This window comes from Chenopodium quinoa, unplaced genomic scaffold (assembly GCF_001683475.1).
Source record: "Chenopodium quinoa cultivar QQ74 unplaced genomic scaffold, ASM168347v1, whole genome shotgun sequence".
Classification (NCBI taxonomy): domain Eukaryota; kingdom Viridiplantae; phylum Streptophyta; class Magnoliopsida; order Caryophyllales; family Amaranthaceae; genus Chenopodium; species Chenopodium quinoa.
The window spans coordinates 11,011,813-11,029,057 of NW_018743252.1; the positions used below are offsets into that span (position 1 = coordinate 11,011,813).

General features: G+C 33.2%; 2 protein-coding genes across 2 annotated transcripts; one reads left to right on the forward strand and one right to left on the reverse strand.

Annotated features, from left to right (window-relative positions):
* Positions 1-1,756: 1,756 nt before the first annotated feature.
* On the forward strand, positions 1,757-5,431 carry LOC110735243 (type IV inositol polyphosphate 5-phosphatase 7-like; the record flags this gene model as incomplete). The annotated part of the gene is made up of 5 exons (XM_021915432.1): positions 1,757-1,881; positions 1,958-2,569; positions 3,260-3,532; positions 3,775-3,973; positions 4,185-5,431. Coding segments are annotated over 5 exons (1,311 nt in total), but the record flags the coding sequence as incomplete, so codon positions are not given.
* Positions 5,432-5,442: 11 nt separating this feature from the next.
* On the reverse strand, positions 5,443-8,531 carry LOC110735244. Its single transcript, XM_021915433.1, has 8 exons — positions 8,313-8,531; positions 8,060-8,229; positions 7,886-7,948; positions 7,761-7,780; positions 7,575-7,619; positions 7,335-7,396; positions 5,768-5,877; positions 5,443-5,581 (listed from the first exon to the last, which is right to left on the reverse strand). Exons 1-8 carry the CDS (start codon positions 8,383-8,385, stop codon positions 5,480-5,482), a joined length of 645 nt encoding a protein of 214 aa, XP_021771125.1. The 5' UTR covers positions 8,386-8,531; the 3' UTR covers positions 5,443-5,479.
* Positions 8,532-17,245: the final 8,714 nt, after the last annotated feature.

The following is a 17,245-nucleotide window of genomic DNA, read 5'->3' on the forward strand; positions in this document are numbered from 1 at the left end:
TGCTGAGTTTCTTACAGATAGTGAACCTGAGGAATACCAGAGCCATAGTTTTGTCACATCTAGAGATATCAAATCGTCAGGATTAACCCATGAGCTAAGGTAATTCATTCAGGCCATTTCGTTTCATTGACCATCTATAAGAGCACCATTATTGGTGAACAAAAAAAAATGGTTCATGGGTCACTATCACCATTTCTCTCTCATCCACATCAACCCAACAAACCATTTACAATATTCACTCTTAACAATAAACACTAAACAATGGTTCATCATCAATACTCCCTACCCCACCTTATTTTATTTTTGTAAATATAATCTTTTTGTTTCATAATTATAATTTATTAACCGATGTCAATGTAATTAATTGACGTATTTAATATTTTAATCGTGATTACTAATTAAGAAATTATCGCGTTTTTTAATCAGCTTTTTAAAAAATTAATTCTTGTGATTAATATTTTTTAAACAACAACGCAGCTAATTTTAATTAACATAAAAAAAAGGAGGTACAAATCGTGATTACAGTTCTACAACTATAATCTAGTACATTTTATTTAAAAAAAAAAACACAACTACACATCGTTTTGTAAGATGTCCTTAGAGATAACCATTTGTTGTAAACCTAGTTGCCTAAGTTTTCGTTGTTACCAAATTTATTCCATATATGTTCGACCAAGTCGTTTTTTAGCTGCAAATGAGTCTGTTGATCCTCAATCTCTGTTCTACGAGACAAGTTTTTTTGCTTTCTATTTGTTTTGGGGTTGGTATTAGCATCCATAATTATAATTTATATTTGGAAAAAATAAAAATTTAATAATAATAATAACAATAATAATAATAGAAATAATAATAATAACGATAATAATAACGATAATAATAATAATAATAATAATAATAATAATAATAACAACGATGATAATAATAATAATAATAACGATAATAATAATAATAATAATAACGATAATAATAAAAAAAATAATAATAATAATAACGATAATAATAAAAACAATAATAATAATAATAATAATATTAATAATAATATTAATGATAATAATTAAAAATAATAATAACAATAATAATATTAATATTGGTATAAATAATAATAATAATAATAATAATATTGGTAATTATAGAGGGGATTTTTGAAGAGAAAAATATAGTAGAAAAAAATGAATTTTGAAAGTTGAAAAAAATATATCAATATGGGTGTCTATTTATAGAGGGGAAAAAAATAGAGTCGTTGGTAATTTTTTTTTTTTTTATTTGTATTTTGTAAAATATATCCGTTGCAAAATTACAACGGATATATTTAAAACAGTGCACACGTGTCAAGCAGCGGCTGGGCCAAGTGGCGCGCTCCCAGCCGCTGATTTCTATTTTTTTTTTTTTTGAGCTTCAACAGCAAGCTATAATACCAGTCCAAAATATTGGTGGGGCCCACAGCGAATTAATTCATGGAAATGCTTGCTCCTGCAATCGAACCCATGACCACTCAACATGAACCATTAAAGGTTTGCCATTAAGCCACCACTTTATTTGTTTATTCATTGTGAACAATTAAATAGTTCACCCTTAAAGATGCCCTAACATTCTGTTAAGACAAGTTCTTGTTTTGTAAAGAAATTGCATCATAATGAACATTGGGAAAGAACCTATCATCTAAAATAAGATGTTCTGTAACATTCATTACCGCCTACCAAACAGTCCATAAATGTTATTTTTAGATTTTATCATTGTAATGGTGATGTGTGGTTGACATGTTTGGACCAGAGTTTTCGTGGGGACATGGAATGTCGGCGGAAAATCACCAGTAGGAAGCCTAGCTGCAGATTTGGATGAATGGCTAAATTTAAAGAACTCAGTGGACATCTACGTTCTTGGGTAGGTAACATTTTGAAGCATATTGCATATCATGATCCAAATAGAAGCCTTGAATGAACTGAACTTGTTTCTACAGGTTTCAAGAGGTTGTCCCTCTTAAAACAATGACAGTAATTGGACTGGAAGATTATACAGACGCGAGAAAATGGAACCTGTTGATAGGAAAAACTCTCAACAACAAAGTTGGGTGTGTTTGGTTGACACCTACGATGAATTCTCCAATAATTAGTGATGACTACGAGTATGCCAAACCTTCGAATTCTAGAGGACAATCAAGATTTAGAAGGAGCACAACTCCGCAGAGAGAAAGAATGAAAACTCTACATGGTGGGGAGCAGGGAGGAAATCCTGCATATAAACTGATGGCCAGCAAGAAGATGGTGGGAATCTTCATAAGTGTATGGATGAAAAGGGATATTATAAGGAAGTACCGAGTTTCAAATGTGAAGGCGTTTCCAGTTGCTTGTGGTATAATGGGTTGCCTGGGAAACAAAGGTGCTGTCTCAGTCAGCATGTCAATAGATGGAACTAGTTTTTGCTTCATTACTGCTCATTTGGCTTCTGGCCAGAAGAAAGGGGATGAATTGCGAAGAAATCAACAGGTAGGGGAGATCTTTAAGCGAACAGCCTTCCCTCGTCTTCCTCAAGAGTTTGATGATCCTCTTCCTCCCACCATATCCGGACACGAGTAAGCATTTTATACCTCATGGTCCTCACCACCAGCCATCCCCCCCCCCCCCACCCCCACCCCCCACGCACACACCCCAACAAGTATCCCATCATTATTTCTTGGTGACAGAAGCACAATTTCATGAAGTTTGTGTTTGAATTGGTAGAAAACCTGCCATACAAGAAAACTTGATATATCACCAACAAGAATCGATCACAGGCCCCATGATATTGATAACATGGCTAAGGTCTTTCAATATGGTTTCTCAGAGACAGTAGTCACAACACTATAGAACAACACCAATTTCATATAATTGTATGCATGCTTAATTTAGTTTGATGGTAATTAAAGTTCTGGAGTAATAGCACCTGCCTGAATTCAGTATCTCGAGTTATTCTGACTAACCTAGCAGCCGGTGCTGAAAAAAACAAGAAAATAGGAAGATTTCACAGATATTTATGCCAACATGAATCCTGGATGGAATTTTGGCATGAACAGGATATACAGGCCCTACAAGAAGGACAAGATGATCACAGCCTTAGCTGAATGCATCAAGACTTAAGACTAACGAAAAGACAATTTCTAATAGAGCAGTATTTGTACTTTAGAATAGTACCACAAGGAAAAAATCATGACTTATGAGTTAGTTATATACTGTATTATTTTTGTCATTTCTGCTATAATCATACTGTGTAAGTTGTGAAACAGCCGAATATTTTGGTTTGGGGACCTGAACTACCGACTATGCATGGACGATGACAAGGCCAGGGAGTTAATAAGAAAGAAGAAGTGGAAAGAACTGCAGAAGTTTGACCAGCTTAAGAAGGAACAGCAACGAGGAGTATTCCAAGGATGGAAAGAAGGAGATATTGAGTTTGCACCAACATACAAGTACTCTGTAGAGCTTGGCAATCGATACACAGGAGATAAGCATGCCCCCTTCAATCCAAATACAGGAGAAAAGAGAAGAACCCCAGCATGGTATAGTCATAGTTCAGTAAAACTTATTAATTGATGTTTAGTGCTTATCAGTATGAATGATACAGTATGATTATTATGTCATGGAATACTGCATGTAGCAATGGACTTTATCTAACGCTTGCAAGTTATGACTTATGAGTAATCTTATAGAGACTCTATAGACCTCAGAAGCTTTAGATAAATCTACACTAAGACCTCAATAAATTTGAAAATGGAACTAAGGAGAATTGATGTGATTTCAGGTGTGACAGGATTATGTGGTTCGGGAAAGGGATACAACAACTTAATTATGTTCGTGGAGAAAGTAAATTCTCTGACCATAGGCCGGTCTCTGCCCTTTTTACCATAGAAGTAGATGTCCTGGGACCTGCTAATTCAAAGACGGTTGCACTAAGCAAGTTTCTTACTTCAATGAATCTCTCTAGATTTGATACACCTCAAGTAAGTTTCCTAAAGTGAAATATATTTTCATTACCTGATGTAGCAATTAAAAGGCTGTGCAGGGGAGTTACTCTTGAAGGTTTTTTGTCTAAGGGTCAATCTATGAAATCACTAATCATCTTTACTGATGTTTGACCAGATTCAATCAGTTTATAAATTATAAATAATAAATTATAACCTCACTAATGCTAAATTTATTCTATTATTACAGGGCCAATCCACCACCCCTAAACGTACGTTATTATCACTGATCAAGGCAGAAACAGAAGAATCAGCACGTGAGACAGTAGATAATACTCAAAATAGATCATAGTATTAAGCTGGTGTTTCACATGGCACATTGCTACAGCTTACCAGGGTTCTATAGGTGAAAATAACTACCACACATCCCTCTTCCATATCAATATTCATGTTTATAGCCCCATACAATTTTTATTCTTTCATCTTCTCTTCTTAAGCACCAAATAGGTGATAGAAGTGGAGAGGGGATGCTTGGACATCAGTTGTAATTTTTCTCCGCTTTTCCCCTCTTTTCTTTTAGCAGAAGATAAAAACACAAAGTACACAAAACAATGTGACAAAAGCCATTCATGCAAAACTGAGGGGAAAAGGCACCAGAGTTTTGTGTATACATTGATCATTTACACAAAAGTGCTTGCAAAAAATAGAAGGATACAAATTGAAGTAACAAACAGGCTGCTCTACAGTGTACATATGCAACTTTTCTCACTTCTTTACAACATCGTATCTTACTTGTATATCCAACTGATGGGTAATTAAATGGTTTTCACATATAATGTATCTCAAAATCTGTGACTTAGACTATTATGGAATGAGATACGTTAATCAATTATCAACATGAATAAAGGGCAAAACCATATGCAATGCTTACAGGAAATCAACTTAGCTCCATTGCCTGAAGTAGTTCTTCCAAGGCTTCTGAATTATCAAGATGACAAGTAGGACAAATACACTTCCTTTGCAACTCCTCACTGAAGAGAGCACATTTCTCCTCCACATTAGAAGTCTGCTTGTATCCAGTCAAAGACAACATGACATGTATAGTTATTTTAAGCAAGAATTTATACAGATACACTAGTAATAACAGGAATTTATCCTTTTTGGACCTTTGCTAAAAAAAATAGAGAAATTTATAAGATTATCAAGAAATTAACTTCTCAACAAATATCTTAGTGTAAGTGATTTTTTTTTTATAGTCTATGTCAACAAGTGGTTTATTCCGCATAGCAATAGCCAATAAGATATAGGATAACTACTAAAACCAATGCATGCAAAGGTTGTATGCATTTCTAATGATGTATGCCATTCTGAAATATAGAAAAGTTGGCAATGCATCCTAAAATTTATGTACCAATAGCTAGCAATGAATTCCAGTGCAGATGTTATGGGAAGAAAATTAGCAGATCCTTTTAAACTTAACAAATGACAATGTCCTTTTTGTTGTTTTTCATATGACTGCTGTAATAAAAACACGTATATAAACAGTCAATAAGGATATTTTGTTAAGTTCTGTAACTCCTTGATGTCCTTCATAATTGTCCCAATCAGCTCCAGTCTCTTTCTTAAGTCAACAACATCTTGCTGCAGCTGCAGAGTTCCAGAAGCACACTATCAATCAGTCACAGAAACTTCCCAATAATATATAATCTACAACTGACAAACATTGTGGTTTAGCTTGGAGAAGTTCCACTTTAAGAAATCCTAATAATAGTAAATGACAAGTTTGCAATGAGATTTAACTTCTAGCAGACATCTCCAATATATGAGATGTACCTGCTTATGTAGATTCTGTTCCCTTTCACGTTCTTCTTTTTCTGTTGCAGTCTGAGCAACTGTGAAAGAGACCTTCTTCTCAAGATCAATCAATTCTGCATCTCCACTGTCTGCATGATCACATTCAGTAAATGCAAAGTATTTTACCTCGCTGGGCAGGGTCGAGTCAAATAAACCGCAATGCATACAAGTAAATTCAAGTACATTTTGTTCCCTTGTCGTTTTAGCTAACCAACATGAATGGAAATACAAGAGCACATTTCAGTTAATATAGCCGTGTAGGCATACAGGAAATGGACTTCATTGAGGACTGATTCAAGGTATACTTCTCAGATGCATCATTTAATTTGAAAAGTCACACAAGGAGTCTCTATCAAGAATTCTAGTCAGTTGATTCACAAACAAATCATTCAAGCATAATGCTGTGACATGATCCCATGACAGCATAGTATATTTTTTCTTATTCATGTATTTAGGCCTAATCAAAATCTAACTGATGAAGATATAGCAGCAAATCCTTAACGAGGAATTTTTAAGAAAAAACATAAAACATAAGTAGAAGTAGTCAATCAATTTAATGAATTAAATGAAAAACAAAGGTTATTAATCTCGGGACCATTTCAATGAAAGGCCAAGCCAAAAAAAAAAAAAAGGAGCCAATTTGACTTCATAGCCCAATTTTCATGAAGTCCATTTAGGGTGGTGGTGATGTTGACCTGGTGTTACTTCTTTTCCCAAATACATATTGCAAGCCAACTTTGGTCATAAGATTTGAGAAGACTAAGTGCGTGCAATTTCATGGTACTCAATGCTATTAGCTTGCAAGGCATTTGGCCCAATGTTGGCAAGGCCGGGCACAACTAATTTTTTGACATAGAGAAGACTACATAAATCAGTTACCCACAAAGGACCCAAAAATGAGTCATTTTGCCAAAGCTGACATACCAGCCTTGAGGCACATGACCCTGAATCTTGATGAGATAGAAGTTTAAATGTTGCTCCAAGTAATATTTATCACGGTAATATCATGCAACAAGTGGTTAGGCTGGGAAAAGGTCTTCAGAATGTAAATAGCTTCTGGATCCTTTTTCCAATAAGATTTAGCAACCAATTATATGAGTTTTGATTACTTGATCACATTTCACGTTTGGCATCTCCTCATTTTGCGGAAAAACTAAAAAATACATTTGAGTTAATAGCTCCTATGTCCATTCTACATGCCATAATTAAAATCTGCTCGTAGAGCGCATGATCAAAACTCATGACACGATTTTCTTGTATGGAAGCCATAGAACATCAACCTAATGCCTCTATATATGCTCCTAACCAGGACAGGATAGACCAACTACCTGACAAGAAGCTCAAGCAACTAACTAGTCCAACAAAATCAAAGCAACATTTTAGTCGCTAGAGAACAATCAATACCAATTGCAAGCACCAGACTCGGAGAGTAATTTTGATATGCTAGAGCCAATATACTGTCATGTACATAGGATTTGAAGTCTGATCCATGAGCTTCATCATCAGTATAGGTCATAGGACATCGAAAAATGAAATTTACGATTACCTGATGAAGTTCTCAGGCAACTAGTTGGCTGCTGATTGGGACGGGAAAACTCCTGAAATTTTCTGCAGTAGGTATATCACATCGTCATATGCATATTACAAATCCGACAACCTCGAATAAGAACACTCGTCATATAACAAAATTGCGGTTAGCTAATTATCAATCTCTTCTGCTTACTTATTTTTAGTATGAATATTTAGTGATTTGCACTAATATAAGACTTGTATATTCAGGACAAACCTTATCTCAGTCTTGAAGTTGAGCATTTGGCCGATAAATTCATCTCTACACAAACAATAGCAAGTTCATAAAATAATTAATTATCAGAAGAAAACCTAATTCCAAAATATAGCGAATTTATCATTCATTTACGAAAGAATTTGAACAAAAAAATTGATCAAAAACATTGATAAAGGTTAATAATACCTAAGAGCTGCTTCTTCATTCTTCGCAACGATATCCAAACCGAAGTTCACATACAATCAACACCATCAAAATCAGAAAATTGGCGGAAATTTCAAATTTAATCCAAAAAATCGTCAATAAATTACCTTAAGAACGTCAACATCAGATCCTACTTTCGAAATTTCATCTTGAATCGAAGCAATTCTTGCCTAAAATATCAAATAAACACATAACGAGAATCAAAGTCTCAAAATCAAATGAAAATATCTGAGAAATAGTAATAATTTCAAAAATACTGATAATCAAGAGATAGAATATACCTCTAGGGTTTGCTTTGAAGCTTCGTTCATCGAAAATTCGACCTCAAAACCTTTGAGCTCTTGATCGGTTGTTTCCTTGAATCTCTTTCCATTTTCAAGCTCTGAATTTGCTGAATTCAGCTCTGATTCAAGCTCCTCGATACGCTTCTTCAAGCTGAAGACTCTTCTCTCTGCGAAACAAATTGAATCGAGTTTTTGGAAGGAAAATTGGTCAAATTAAGAACAATCAGAGGGAACAGAGAGAGAAATAAACCTCCATGAGATTTTTCAGCAGCAAAATCGCGAATCAAAGTAAGCAGTTGTTTCCGAGAATCAGTTGCCGCCATTGTTGCGAGCTTGCTTCTTTGCTTCCACTGGATTTGTGTTTGGCGCTTCTTTTATCGTTTTGAATGCTTTTTTTTAGGAAACGTTTTGAATGCTATTTATATCCTTTTTAAATGTTTGAATTAAGCTAGAACCAAGGATCTTTTCCCCTTGACTACGGGTGATGTTATATGTAGCCCTAAGGGTTATGTATGAGCATTAAATATACTATTGGAAGTTGTATAAAATTAGGAATTCATGACAAAAATACGCGTAAATCAGTGTTATTAGTGTTTATATTTTGATGATTTATTAACTTTTTACGATTTTCAAGTGTAAATTTAATGCTTATATGTAACCCTAAGGGCTATGTATAACATTTTCCATATTTTTTATAACTAATATGTCAATAAGTGCTTACAAAATTCACCAAAATGTCATCAAATGTCTATAAGTACTTACAAAATTCACCAAAATGTCATCAAAGTTTTTCAAAATTCACCAAATGCCACTGACATACAATACAATGTCACCTCGTGCCACTAATAGCATATGGACGTTAGTTTTCCATTAATGCAATTCTTATTTCACCAAATGTCAATGCTTTTGAAAATTATTTCAACAAATGCCAATACTTTTTATAACTAATACACAATTATTTATTTTAATGAATAAAAATAATTTTTTTCGATTCTCATGACAAATATTATTCGGGTAAGGTTTTGGGGTTCATTTTTGACCCTTTATGGGTACAAAATTGGCTAAAAAAACGTAAATACCCCGTTTTGCATTTTTTCGAAAAAAAAATTACCACATCGACATACAAAACGGAGCATTTGCGCTATTTTTTGTCAATTCTAAGCTTAATTTGTATCCATAAAGGGTCAAAATGACCCCCAAGACCTTACCCGATCAATTTTGATGGTTAAAAAATAACGACACGCTAATCCAAATATTTTTCAACACACAAAACGGAGCATTTACATTATTTTTTTGTCAATTCCGAACTTAATTTGTGTCCATAAAGGGGCAAAATGACCCCCAAAACTATTCCCGAGTAATTTTTGCCACGAAAATGAAGAAAAAAAATATTGTTTTTATTACTACCTTCGTTTCACATTTTTTGCAACTTTGAAGGGTACACGGACTCCTAGACAAAATTTATTTGTGAGTGTAAGATAGAAAGAGAAAAATAAGAATGCATGTGATGAGGAGAGAGAAAGAGAGAAATGACAACATAAAAAGGAAAGAAAACATTAGTTGCAAATAATGTGTAGCATCCATTTTTGGCAAAAGTTACAAAAAATATGAAACGGAGGAAGTAATTAAAATAAATGATTAAAATGAACCAATCATATTATGACACATGTCAAGATTTAATCTTAATGACTAACGGAGTTAACGACCGTTAGTCATTGATGGTTTTTGGTGAATTTTTTAAAAGTTTAATGGCATTTGGTGAATTTTGAAAACCTTGATGGCATTTGGTGAATTTTTTAAGTACTAAGTGGCATTTGGTGAAATAGCCGTTTTTTTTAAAGGGGTGTTAAATACCGCCATTCAAAATGATCAAAACTGCCAATATTTAGTGTAAATGGACAACCATGCCCTTAGTAGTTCACTTCTATCTTTCCTCTTGCCACCAATCACTAACATATTGACACTACCACACTGATCAGCGGCAATCACCGCCGCCGCCACCCTGACCGACAACCATGCCCTTAGTAGTTCACTTCTATCTTTCTCCTTTTTTTTTTTTTTTTTTATTTCAGGCAACCGCGGTAACCAGAGTCCAAAAATCAATTATCGTGTGTGGTAACCGGAGCCCAAAACCGGTTACCGAGCATAGTAACCGGTTTTGGGCTCCGATTACCATATAATCGGTTAAGGTGCACGGTAATCGGAGCCCAAAATCGGTTGTCGTGCGTGGTAATCGGAGCCCAAAACTGGTTACAATCCACGGTTGCCTGAAATTAAAAAAAAATTATAACAAATTAAAATATAAAAAAAAAACCACCACCTTTCTGTCGGCCAAGGAAGGTGGTGGGCTATCATAGAGGGGGGTGTGGTGGGTCGTTGGTCAAAAGGGGTTGTGAGTCGCCGATTGGAAGGGGAGATGCCCCCAAATTTTGCTACCCTTGCTAATGACCTTTAACTTTCTTTTTTGTTTTTTGGCTGCCAAAAAAAAAAGAATAATAATATAATTTAGCACAAGCCATTTGATTGACTTGAGGACATACGCCACAAGGCCACAGGGGTGTTCATGTGTGAAAAAACCTAGGACTCTAGGAGTCTCTCCTTTTCTAGATGGTCTCCAATAGAAGCAAAAGACAGTAGGTCAAGGGAATGTTATAATCAGGGGCATATTTTCCAATTTGGAAGAAGAGGTTAGGGTCCTATTTATAGAGAAATCTACACATTGAATTTATCATTGGGGTCATAATTTTTGTTGTTTATCCGTTCGTTTTTTTTAATGCATCATTTTTATTTTCAGGGGAGGGGGAGAAATAATTAACACACAATCAAACTTAATTAGTAAACATGCCAATGTATGTTATAATCTAATCTTAATTATATTCCCTCCGTTTCATAATAATCGCAATACTTTTGTTATTCATCTGTTTTATAATAATTACAAACTTTCCTTTTCCATTTGTTTTGTAATTTTTGCATCACTTCTTTATAATCGCTACAGAGGGCAATACCATTTCCATTCTCTTATTGATGGGCTTAGCTCACCAATAGAGGGCAATAATGCATGTCATTTTGGAATTTGCTAAGTGTAGTACACAGTAACTAACTGTAGTTAACAAGCGTTATAGGGCAACAAACGGCTATTCTACTTGGCGTAAATTTGGCGTCCAAAATCCAATCTAATAGAGCTAATTCAAGTTGTGGTGAGCTGTCAAAAAACTTGAACTAAGGGGCACGCATTTGCATGTTATTTACAATTCATGCCATCAGATAAACGAATTTCGCAAATCTGGGGCATGAACTAGTATTTACCGCTTCTTTATTTGATAATAAGCCACAATAATTTTATTATTTCTCTCTCCTATCTACCCCACTTACTCTACTTTTTTTTTAACCCCCTCATATTATTTTTATCTACAATATCGGAATATTTTTGTCTCACAAATAATACACCAATGTTGTGCAGATAAAAATAATTAGAGGTAGTATTATTAGTATTTCTTCTCTTACAAACAATTAAATATATCTGCAGAAATTTAACTATACATTATACTACTATTACTGCTATAAAATTCATTCTTTGGTACCCACCCTAAAATCTTCCTAAAACTTTGTGTCCTCCTTACTATTGCTATTATTACAAAACGGAGGGAGCACATAATTAAATATTAGTTAAAAAAATATACGGAGTAAAAAAAATCATATTATTAAAATTAATATTACTAATTGTATTTAATAACATATTTTATGATATAGATGTTTTTAATTTGTAATAAAAGCATTTGGCAAAGTTAATTTGTAAATAGTAAAGAAAGTTCAAATGTGTCAATTATTGTGGAATGGATTTACATATTATATTTTATTGTTTCCCTTTCCTCACATGGTCCTCACTTCTATTGTTTTTATTATATTAGTGTTTATGAATAGTGTTATGTCAACTATATCTCTTAAAATGTCTATTTACATATGTACCCTAATTTAAGTATGTGAATCATGTGTTTGCCATTTTTTTTTAACCACATGTAGCTTAGTTTTTTTTTTTTTTTCCTTCCCTACCTTTGAAAAGTTTGGAATAACTCTTATAAATTGTTTTATTAGACAATTATACCCTTTTAATTGTTTCTTTAGTGTCTTCAAAAAAAAATTGTTTCTTTAGTTATTTGCTCTTAGTTGACACTTTAATTTATTGAACTCTAAATAATCGTGCAAACATTAATACTATCCCTAAAAAAAATTATTTACACCCTTATTAATATTACCAAATACTAATATTGTGACATACGGAGTAAAACCAAATTAAAAGAGAATCCCGAACATGGCTAGCTATGCGCGTGCGATGTGAGTCACCCTAGTAAAATCAAAAGACTTTCTAGATTAATAATCATAACTTAATACTAAAACAGACACAGGGAGTGACACGTGTCACATCCTGGTGTTATTTTTTCTCCAAAACTCCCCTTTTCTTTTTGAACTTTTTTTTTTGTTAATATTTGATTGTATAATAATATCATTATTATCTTTATGACAAATATATATTCCTTCTCATTTGGTGTCCATAATTATTCTATATACATTTACCTAAATAACTCTCTAAACTTCTTTTTTTTTTTAAAAAAAAAAAATCATTTCAACTCCTTTTTAACTATCTTTTAAATGGGGTATTATTAGATTTTGCCAAAAAAAAAAGTTATAATAAATTGATTCATATAATAAATGTTCAAGAAATTACTTTAAAATATCACTTAATTTTATTTTTTTTCAAATACCTTTAGCTAATAATTTATTTCAATTTCACTCTAGCTAATATCACTTAATTATATCACTTATTATTATTATTATTATTATTATTATTATTATTATTATTATTATTATTATTATTATTATTATTATTATTATTATTATTATTATTATTAAGTGCATATACCATTAATTTAGGTGAGTGAAAACATAAATAAATGTGTACCATATTTATCATATGTTAATAGTAGAAAGATAAAAGACAACGGTTTACTTATATTTATTTCACAAAACTTATAAAATAAAATGATCTAATGAGTAATAATGATTTTACTTATAAATATGTCTTAATCATATATTTTATACCCTCAAAATAATAATGATATACAAAGTAATACTTGAAAAAAACCTCTCTTTTTTAATTCTTAAATTGTATGGAAGATTTGAAAAATAATTCAACTCAATGAACTAACAATCAATACCCACATAAAATGTTTCTACACATTGTGATTATAATATCACATGTTTATAAAAATAAATTGTTATTATTATTATTTATTTTTTTGCAAGAATTGTTATAATTATTAGAAATCATTTATTAATAATATTATTAAATATTAATTCTTAATAGTTTGAATTATTACATATTATTATTGTTAATTATTATTATTAATTATTATTATGATTAATAAATATTAATTATTATTAATATTAATAATTATTAAAATTATTTTTAATATTAATAATTATTATAATTATTCAAAATAATAAATTATTATCATCAAAACAATATTAATTATTATAATTGAATATTTAATTATTATTGTTATTATTAATTATTATTTGAAAATAGAGCAGAGCAGAGCAGATTTGATTTGAGCAGAGCAAAACAGGGCTCAGCAGAACAGAGCAGAGCAGCTCTAAAAAATGGGGCCTTAAGCTAGCATCCTCATAAACAAGTCATAACGGAGAAGTGTCACTGTCACTGATTTGTTCTCTTTTTTTTCCTCTTTCTTCTCCTTAAACCATCATGACTTAATTTCAAAATTCAAGTTGAATATTAGCTAACCGAACACATGACAAGGAAAATCGAAGTTCATAGAGAAGATAATAAAATGCAAATCAAGTGCCAATTTTTTTTTTATTAAATGTAGGCTCTAAATTGATTGATCTGATTAAGATAATACCAGATTGATTGGGTAAAGTCATTGTTGATTTATTAGAGAAATTTCCATTAATTTGCATTTTTTTAAAAAAAAAATTGTGATCAAATGGGGCTTGCTCTATGATGTACACGTTTTATACCATATTTTACCCTCATTTTATAGCTATTTTCGTATGGTTTTTGAGCTATACGGAGTTTACTTCTCGCTAATATTCTCTTCTCTAGTGTGGCTTGGTCTATTTAATTGATTTTGAAGGCAAATGAAGATTTTTGGATGATTTGGACTTGTTTTGGATAGCCATGAGAGCTTATTAAGATGGAGGAGAATTTTACCCGTGTCCTCCCTGGAGGGCAACATTGCCCTGCCAGCCAGGGCAAAGATGGAAAGAAGAAAAGTCATGAGAGAGAAAGTACAAAGAGTTAGCTTTTGTCCGCCCGGACCGGGCATGCAGCATTGCCCTAGCAGACCGGGCAGACAAAGAACTGTACAATAGAGGCCATATGAAGAAGCGCAAAAAGGAGTTGCTTCTCGCGTCCGACCGGGCAACCTTGCTCGGTCAGACCGGATGGAGTGTCGAAGACTGCGTTTTCCTATTTTTTTTCGGGTTTTCTTAATTAAAGGATATAAATACCCTTTGTAAAGCCCGACTTAACATATCATCAAAGCTCTTTTGTTCAGAGACGCGTGGACATTTCTTTCAAGCTCTTTTTCTCTAGAGACGCGTGGGCATATCATCAAAGCTCTTTTGTTCAGAGACGCGTGGACATTTTCATCAAGCTCTTTTGCTCTAGAGACGCGTGGGCATATCATCAAAGCTCTTTTGTTCAGAGACGCGTGGAAATTTCTTTCAAGCTCTTTTTCTCTAGAGACGCGTGGGCATATCATCAAAGCTATTTTGTTAAGAGACACGTGGACATTTCTTTCAAGCTCTTTTATTCAGAGATGCATGGACATCCTATTATCAAGCTCTTTGTTTAGAGACGCGTGGACACATCATTCAGAAGTTCATATTAAAAAAATAAGCTTTTTGTTTAGAGACGCGTGGACATATTAAAAAAAAGAAGCTCTTTGTTCAGAGGCGCGTGAACATATCCAAAAGAAGCTCTTTGTTTAGAGACGAGTGAACATCAAAACAGCAGGATGACGTTCCCTAGATTGTGGAGAGTTGTCACAAACAACTGAAGGTGATTTCAAGCGAAGTTATCTTAGATCATGTTCCCTTAGAAGTGGAAGATGGTCACAAAAGCGGAAGAGGATCATTTCAAGCGAAGCAATCTTCAATATTTGAAGCAGTTACAAGCGTAGCGGTTTTCAAGCGGAATGACATTCTCTTGGCAGGAGGTCATCAAAACAGTAAAGCAGCAGCAAATCGGTTACTTCAGAGACGTATGCTCGACGATGCAAGATATGCGTTTATTAACTCTTTTATCTGTTTAACTAACGCTAGTTTGCAGGTATCGGCGTTACAAGAGTGATTTAGGATCGCAGAACGTTCTGAATCATTCTCCGTCCCTATCGCTACTTTGACTTTTGTTTTCGAAACTTGCGTTTCTCCAAACTCAGTCAAAGTGGGGGCTTCTGTAGACACCCATTTGTGTCTCCCCAAAACCAAACAGTGATGAGTACCTTTCACGTCGAATCATAATCGGATGAAGTGAAAGTGTGGAAAGTTTAGTGTTGCGGATAGTTTTAATTTCTTTTCTCTTCTCTTTGTTTTTGAAAACCTATTTTAAGAAAACAGCCAATACAGTTTGGTTGGTCCATGATATGGGTCCAATAGTAGTGTAGTTGGATAGGACTTGAAAAGAGCTTTCCAACGATATATTATAAGCCCATTTTTCGATGAATATTGAGGAAGTTATGGCCAAATTACTGAACTGGGCCCGGTTTGAGCCTTATATGCGGTCCAATGATCTAGAGGAGGGCCTAATATGGATTTATCATTCCTAATGCAATTAGGAATGGTTTTAGTCTTCTAGATTCTTCTAGAAGGTTCTTTTCATTCCTAATTCAATTAGCATTGATAAATTGACTTTTGTTGACTTTTTAAGAGTTTTAATCAGAATCAAAGAACGTTTTCGAGGAAAATACGATTTTATCCTCCTGTACGGCAATTTCTATCTGATTTTAAGAAAACGCGTGAATTTCTGAGTCAGCGCCAAATGCCAACTGTAGGGCCTGGCGCTAGCCTTAGCGTCTGGCGCCAAGGTCAGCGTTTGGCGCTAATTTGGTTTTTTGCGTCAGAACTCTGTTTTTGATGTTTTATCTTTTTGGCTGATTTTTTCTATGAATAACGTCCTAAAAACTCCGTTTTCAATCATCAATTCTTATTCTTTCCAATATTCACCAATTCTCATTAAGATTCTCTTGATTACTCTCTCTCACTTTTCTAAACTAGTCTTCTCTCAAATACAAAATTCCGCATTCGCAAGACTTAGATACACCTAGCCATATTCGAAGTTGCCTTCGCCCTAGACGTGAAAGGTTTAATTTCTGAGGGTTTGGTCCCAAATCTCTCTTTCAATTATTTAATTTAATTGTTTTGTTTTATATTTTCCTTGAAGTTACTAACGTGTGTATTTTGTTATTAGAAAGTGGTACGAGGCATCCAAGTAAGTACTTTAATTGATTTATTGATGTTATTATGTAGAAATCATGCTTAGATTGTTATTTTGATTCCTAGTATCATGTCTAGGGTAACTTTAATATCAAGTATATATGATTAAAAGTATGATGCCTTTTATGTTCTTCCTAATATTTATGATTTTTAGTATCATGTTAGGGTTAAAGCTTAGATTTTTATATGTTTAGTGACATGCTAGGTTTTGTTATTAATCTTGTTAGTATCATGCCTAGGATCTTGCTATTATTATGCTTTAACATGATTAATTTAATTATTATGATTGTTATTTCAATTATGATTATAATTATTGTTATGATGTTTATTATGTTGCTTGATGCTTATTTATTTTTATTGTTTGATCACACCTTTTATGCATGTTTAAAGGGAATTTTAGTACTTGTAATCACGCTTAATAAGATAATTAATAATCTTGTTTAGGGTTAATTTGATTATAATTCAAGTGATCGCCAATAATAGATTTATTTGTGCATTAATATTCAACCAACGTAGATTAAACAGGTTTAGGGTTAATCATATTGATTGCATGTTAGTCAGACAGCGCACATGAATACGATCAGAATAAAGTAGAGGCCTATTATTAGGGCAGGTTCAATCTCTTTTAGGTTGGATTTGTACCTTCATCCTCGAACCCTATTTGGTTCA

Bases quoted from the DNA above. Each gene is read 5' to 3' on its own strand.
- LOC110735244 (XM_021915433.1), bottom strand. From the start codon at position 8,385: ATGGCGGCAACTGATTCTCGGAAACAACTGCTTACTTTGATTCGCGAT. The intron at 8,230-8,312 runs GTTTATTTCTCT...TTTGTTTCGCAG, and splicing joins TGCTGAAAAATCTCATGGAG to AGAGAAGAGTCTTCAGCTTG. The intron at 7,781-7,885 runs GTAATTTATTGA...ATCGTTGCGAAG, and splicing joins CTGATGTTGACGTTCTTAAG to AATGAAGAAGCAGCTCTTAG.